The following is a 6277-nucleotide window of genomic DNA, read 5'->3' as shown; positions in this document are numbered from 1 at the left end:
GAGAGAGAGAGAGAGAGAGAGAGAGAGAGAGAGACTTTCACAATTTTAAGTCACTTTAAATTTGAAAAAAAGTTTCGTTTTTCACTTGTTTATTATTAGTTGTCACCAAACAAGTGCGGTTCTACTGTTTTCATTTTGTTGGTTCCGTCTCCTTATGTATTTTGCAAGCATGCATGCAGATTTTCTTTCTTCTTTTTTTGCAGTGTTTTGTGTTAGTCCTCCATTTTGGCATTCCCTGCTGGAACTGGAGGTTATTGGAGTTAGGAGAGATTTATCACCATTTTAAACACTGCTTCATCTGTGCTGAACTCTAGCAACAGATGCAAGAAGTAAGAAAAAAAATAGACGTTTTTGTTTTGGGGTTGCTTTAATAAATCCTGCACTCTGTCACTATGAATGTGTATTTAAATATTGAAAATCCACAGAACCTGATTGGAGCAATTTAATTTTTTTTTAATTGCAGATCAAATTAAGCAACCGACTTATTTTTCCTTCCTGTTTTCTCATTTGCTATTTAGCAGACTGCTTTAATGCATGAAATAAAATGGGCCTCTTGTTGTTTGATGCATGCAATTATGCAACTAGTGAACTACAATTTTAAACCTGCTGTAGTTCATGAAAAAAAAAACATGCACAAAAATAGTAAGGGTTTTAAAGGATGCTTTTTAAAAATGTGTTTGCGTTTATTTATTTTAGATTTGTGAAGGTGTCTAAAGCTATAGCACCATAATATTATTTTTCGCATAATCTAATTAAAAGGAGGTGCTTATCTGCAGTAAATGCTCACTGATAATACTCGAAACGTTTAAAAAACGTTTTTTTCTCTCTTGTTTTTCACTTGGTTTTGACAGTTTTTTTAACCAACTGAAGAGGCACCGGTTGAAGGGGCGCAGGAGTCCAATTATAGTTGATATGGTGCACATACGATTTCTTTTTTCTCATTAGGGTTGTTTTCACGGGCAGTTGATTTGTATTTACAGATAACTACAAATGGCCGTAACGTGACTCTTTATATCTGAATGCGTATTTTGTCTCTGTGCTGATCGGTGATGGCTGATCAGAAGCGATTTTCCGCGAGTGACTGGAGATGCAAAACTTGTGAAATGCGACCAAACGCTGTCAGTTTCGTGTTTGTGCAGAAATTACGCTTCTCCTCTTTAGCGTTGTTAGTACAGCAAACAATATGTTTTTGTGCACTGATTTTTATGGTTGTTTTTATAGTGAAACGGCACGAAATTGCGCGAAGACATTGTTCCGTATAAGTCATATCTACTGCCGCGAAGGGATAAAAGACAAATAAATAAATAAAATAAACTTTCTCTTCTTTCTCTCGTATTCTTCCTACCGCACACTTTCTAATTGAATTAGAGTTGTGCGGCTATTGGCTATGGAGAGGGCTGGTGCCCCCTCATGCTTTCTTAAGAGCTCCTCCCCTAACAGAGAGGTTCAGCTCTCTTATAAGTCGTCTTATAAGAGGCGCTGAACATCCCCTACCCAGGCAATAATCTCATCTGAAAATCTGTAGGTGCGGTGAGGGTTCAACCTCCCGTCATTCGTAAGGGAGGGAGGCTGCAGAGACAGAGACAACCAGGGCGACTGTGGCACCTCCTTGGCTGAGATTCACCCTGGACTCTTGAAATTCTTTATTTATTGCAAGATTTGAAAACAATGCAGTTAGAGAACATCCTTCCCAGCGCTAATATCAACTTACCCAAGACCTTTTACAATCTGTCCTCGTCGGACAGCGCTAACAACAGCCCCAGGCCATCGTCGCAGCTTGAATATCAAGACGTAGACCGGACGGAATCAGAGTCCAGCAACGCTCCTAAGAAGTATCTGAGCGGGGTGGGAAACGGGATGCTTGGCGAGGGAGAGGGGGACACTTTCACTAAAGCCGGGCCCGATGGGAGAAAAGGCTCCCCGGTGCTGGGTGAGGACGATTTGACGAACGGTCGCCGGTACAACATAGATGAACTTGGCTCTGACAGATACTTCATCTCGTCATCCCAGGCGAGTTCAGACATGGCAAGCCCCTGTTCACTCTTTCCTTACGCAGGACAGACCGGGTCAGTGTACACCGGGTCAAGCAGCTCCAGGTACCCGGCTTCACTACATTACGGATCCGTCCTGCCGCCGACAGGCTTCTCCTCTTCCTCCGTGTGTACCGGTCGGAGCCAGTTTAGCAGCGGAGGGTATCAGTTCAGTCAGGGTCCGGGCTGTTTGTATCCCTCCTATCCCGGGACAGGGACGGGTATTGGCTCCATGTCTCTGCCGGGGTCTGCCGCCGGAGCCAGAGCGCAGGTCTATCTGTGCAACAGACCCCTGTGGTTGAAATTCCACCGGCACCAGACCGAGATGATCATCACCAAGCAGGGCAGGTAAGCACATTTGGTTAAAAAGTACGGATTTAACAATACAGAAAATTAAACATTAAAGTCATATTTACTTGCATCTGCTCCATAATGTATTTTATTATAATTTATTTTCTTTTATTTACAAGAATGGCTGTTCATTTTTTGTAACATTTTATGCAGGCGCAAAATTTTAATTATTCTGCCACCCCCGACCCAACATGTCGGGGGTGGCAGGGTTTCAGTTTTAGTTTGGGGGGAGTTTTAATGCCCAATTACGCATCAGGACAATCATGACACTAACAAAAAAATGTGTACATTTAAGTCTGCAAAAAAACAACAGCAAGCACGATTAAATAATTCTGGCCAATTCAACCCGTGCAGACGTTTATCAATAAAGTTTTGCTTTGCAATTTTGTGTCTTTTGCACTGAAAGCTAACGAATTTTTCCTGTTGTTGTATTTTTTTTTTTGCCCCCAGACGGATGTTTCCATTCCTCAGTTTCAACATCACTGGACTCAACCTCACAGCGCATTACAATGTCTTCGTGGAAATTGTTTTGGCTGACCCGAATCACTGGCGCTTTCAGGGCGGAAAGTGGGTCACTTGTGGAAAAGCAGACAATAATATGCAAGGTGAGTAATGCAATTAACACAGTTTTACGAGTATTAAAATTGTACTTTGTTTTAGTGAATATTTTCTTTAAAAAATTAAAAAAGAAATGACAAAGCGTTTTAGAAACGATGCAACAGATGCTATTTAGTCGCAAGTGTTTTTTTTTAAGGTTTTTTAAAAAACAAACAAACAAACAAACCCTTGTGTTAAAAAAATATGTAAGTTTTTACTGACAAGAAAAAAAATCAATCGTTGTTGTGAAGCGTATTTTTTAAAGGGAATTTCCAGTGTTTTAACGCAGCAACATATCAACTTCGGTGGAGATTTATTTAAATGGCCACGTCCTTGCCATGAGCCTGTAAGGCGTGAAATTACTCGATAAATGTGGCTTTTAAATAAGTGCTATATTTAACAGTTACAACTTTTAAATACATTAAAAAAAATAGCACCTTCATTTTAAAATGTAAAAGTTGAGTAGAGATGTGAGAAAATATAAAGGAAGCATCAATTTTTCAAGTGTCCATTTTGGTTCAAATAAATGGGGAAGGATTCATAAAATCATCCTCATCATCAGAACTACTGTCAGTTTTTGTAGGTTATTTAATATTTTTAAATTACAGTTACAGGCACGTTTTCATTTTAGTCATATTTTATGGATTTATTTGATTTTACTGTAACACAGGCCTAATACGATCAGAAGAATTATTGCTTCTGAAAAAAGAAACAAATACTAAAAAGCTGCATGTGCTTTTTAATATTTTTTGCAGTTTGCACAGACCTGTGTTTATATTCTTTCAGTTAGTCGTGTTACTAAAAGTCTATTGATTTTTAAAATTTTTTAATTTTAGGTAACAAGGTGTATGTTCATCCTGAATCCCCAAATACCGGTGCTCACTGGATGAGGCAAGAAATCTCTTTTAGCAAGTTGAAGCTGACCAACAATAAAGGAGCCAACAACAACAACACACAGGTTAGATATAGTTTTTAAATATGGCTGAATTTCTCTTTTTCTTCTTCTTTTTTTGTGAAATAGTGTTTCAAATACTCTTGCTTTATTTATTTATATATTTTTATCATCAGCTGCAAATGCTTGGATACATTTCCAGAATATTTCCAGTCTTTGACTAATATTTGTGAACAGTGCCCCTCTCCACTGAATCATAAAGACTTGCAGCTGCAGTCGTACGTATCAGCGTGCATAGCGTTGCACTTATCAACCACTTCTCATTTTCAGATGATAGTCTTGCAGTCACTTCATAAATATCAGCCGCGGTTGCACATTGTGGAGGTGACAGAAGATGGAGTGGAGGACATGAGCAATGAGGCCAGAACTCAGACCTTCACCTTCCCAGAAAACCAGTTTATAGCTGTCACAGCTTATCAGAACACAGATGTAAGCACATGATTAGTCTCTTTATTTTTTCCCTTTCTGATACAACAAATTAAAATTATTTGATTCTAAATTTTGTTTTAAAAAAACGCAATCTTTAATATTGTTTTTCAGTCTTTAATGTAATAGTTTACCCAAAGATGCATATTATTAATACAAGCTTTCGTCTTTATTTCAGATTACTCAGCTAAAGATAGATCACAACCCATTTGCAAAAGGCTTCCGGGACAACTATGACTCGTACGTGTTTTGCATTCAAAGCAATGTGGTTTTTGGTTTTCTTTGTGTGGTGCCCTTATTTGTTTGTTCAAAACCAGTAGTAGCCTATTGCAATTCATTTTTGTATTTGTTTTCTTTCTTTGCTAAACAGGATGTACACAGCTCCAGAGAGTGACAGGCTGACTCCATCTCCTACAGACTCGCCGCGCTCTACCCAGATTGTGCCCGGAGCCCGCTATGCCATGCAGCCTTTCTTTCAGGACCAGTTTGTCAACAACCTGCCTCAGAACCGATTCTACCCTGGCGAACGCGCCGTTCCCCAAACCAACAGCCTTCTCTCCCCGCAGAGTGAGGATGCCAGTGCAGCTGCTTCTGCCCAGCGCTGGTTTGTCCCCCCAGTTCAGCAGCCGGGCTCCAACAAGTTGGATCTGTCATACGAGAATGACTATTCCACAAGTAGCCTGCTGTCGTACGGCATTAAGCCCCTGTCCCTGCAGACATCCCATGCTCTCAGCTACTACCCAGACTCGGCCTTTGCTTCCATGGCTGCAGGCTGGGGAACCAGAAGCTCTTACCAGCGCAAAATGACCACAGGCCTTCCTTGGTCCCCTCGTCCAAGCCCCCCAGCCTTCCCGGAGGACCAGCTGGGGGCAACTAAGGAAAAGCTGTCTGAGGAGAACGCACCACCCACCTCAACCTGGATTGAAACGTCCCACTCACTGAAATCAGTGGACTCTGCTGATTCTGGTGTGTACTCCATGGTGTGCAAGAGGCGCAGGATGTCCCCAGGGGGCTCAAGCACAGAGAACTCCCCAACCATCAAGTGTGAGGACTTGACCACGGAGGAGTACAACAAGGACAACCCAAAAGGCATGGGTTATTATGCATTCTACACAAGCCCCTAAGACTCTATTTATTTAAACTAAATATAAATCTTTCGTTTTTATTGAGTGATCTCCATTCCTTGTTAATGTCTTTTTTCTCTTTTCTCTAAAGGTGCCAAAGCTTAGTGTTCCCCCCAAGCAAGCTGCACAAGGTTTTTTTCCCAGGCCAGCCCCTCCCACATACCTGAGCAGAAACATGCATAGTGATTGTTGTTTTTTAAAAATAAAAGCATGTACCAATTAATTCCTTTATTTTTGCAACTTTTTTTGACAGATGTGATTTTTTTCCCCCTCCCGTCCCCCATGCATATTTAAGTCATTTTTGTTGTACAGTATTTGTGCACTTTAGAATGTGATGTATCTTGTACAAATTGTCTTCATGGAGGTGTTATTAAATGGATAATAAAACAGCTTTTCATGAAGCACTGTTCAAATGTCTGAGTATGTTTTATTTATACAAAGAGCGATCAGTAACAGCTCTCGGATGTTCACCAGCCGCAAATACAAATCTATGCGTGCATTTTAAGACGAAACAGCTCCCGCGTTTGATAAAAACACTGCATTTAAGACATTTTAGTACAATTGAAGAGCAAGTTTCTCATTTTTTACAATCTACTGCCTTTTATGGCTGGAAAATTCTGGCCTTCAAAATAAAGCACGCCTAATGATCGTTGACTTTGCAACAAAATAAAGTGTGTAAAATCCACAAGGAATCTAAACATGCTGGTTCTCTCAAACTCAGCAAAAATCAGTGAAAGACAATTCTGCCTTATTTTGTGTTGGTATAGATGGAGGTCAGCAGCAGTTTTAACCAAGCG

At 40.4% G+C, this 6277-nt stretch overlaps 1 protein-coding gene across 2 annotated transcripts; it reads left to right on the top strand.

Annotated features, from left to right (window-relative positions):
* The first annotated feature begins 1467 nt into the window (after nucleotides 1–1467).
* eomesa (eomesodermin homolog a) lies at nucleotides 1468–5712 on the top strand. 2 transcript variants are annotated; one of them, XM_005740712.1, is made up of 7 exons: nucleotides 1468–2378; nucleotides 2832–2986; nucleotides 3815–3936; nucleotides 4201–4359; nucleotides 4535–4596; nucleotides 4727–5445; nucleotides 5572–5712. In XM_005740712.1, exons 1-7 carry the CDS (start codon nucleotides 1669–1671, stop codon nucleotides 5583–5585), a joined length of 1941 nt encoding a protein of 646 aa, XP_005740769.1. In that variant the 5' UTR covers nucleotides 1468–1668; the 3' UTR covers nucleotides 5586–5712. The 2 variants fall into 2 exon arrangements, with proteins under 2 accessions (XP_005740769.1, XP_005740768.1); XM_005740711.1 differs by having other exon boundaries at nucleotides 4727–5712.
* The last annotated feature ends 565 nt before the right edge of the window (nucleotides 5713–6277 follow it).

The sequence above is a fragment of the Pundamilia nyererei genome, unplaced genomic scaffold (assembly GCF_000239375.1).
Source record: "Pundamilia nyererei isolate P.nyererei 1_Seehausen unplaced genomic scaffold, PunNye1.0 scaffold00102, whole genome shotgun sequence".
NCBI lineage: Eukaryota > Metazoa > Chordata > Actinopteri > Cichliformes > Cichlidae > Pundamilia > Pundamilia nyererei.
The sequence above is the reverse complement of the archived record's forward strand: the minus strand, read 5'-3'. Positions and strand labels throughout refer to the sequence as shown.

Coding starts and splice junctions, on each gene's coding strand:
- eomesa (XM_005740711.1), top strand. CDS start 1,669: ATGCAGTTAGAGAACATCCTTCCCAGCGCTAATATCAACTTACCCAAG. Junction 2,379..2,831: donor ATCATCACCAAGCAGGGCAG/GTAAGCACATTT, acceptor TTTTGCCCCCAG/ACGGATGTTTCCATTCCTCA. Junction 4,597..4,726: donor TTCCGGGACAACTATGACTC/GTACGTGTTTTG, acceptor TTTGCTAAACAG/GATGTACACAGCTCCAGAGA.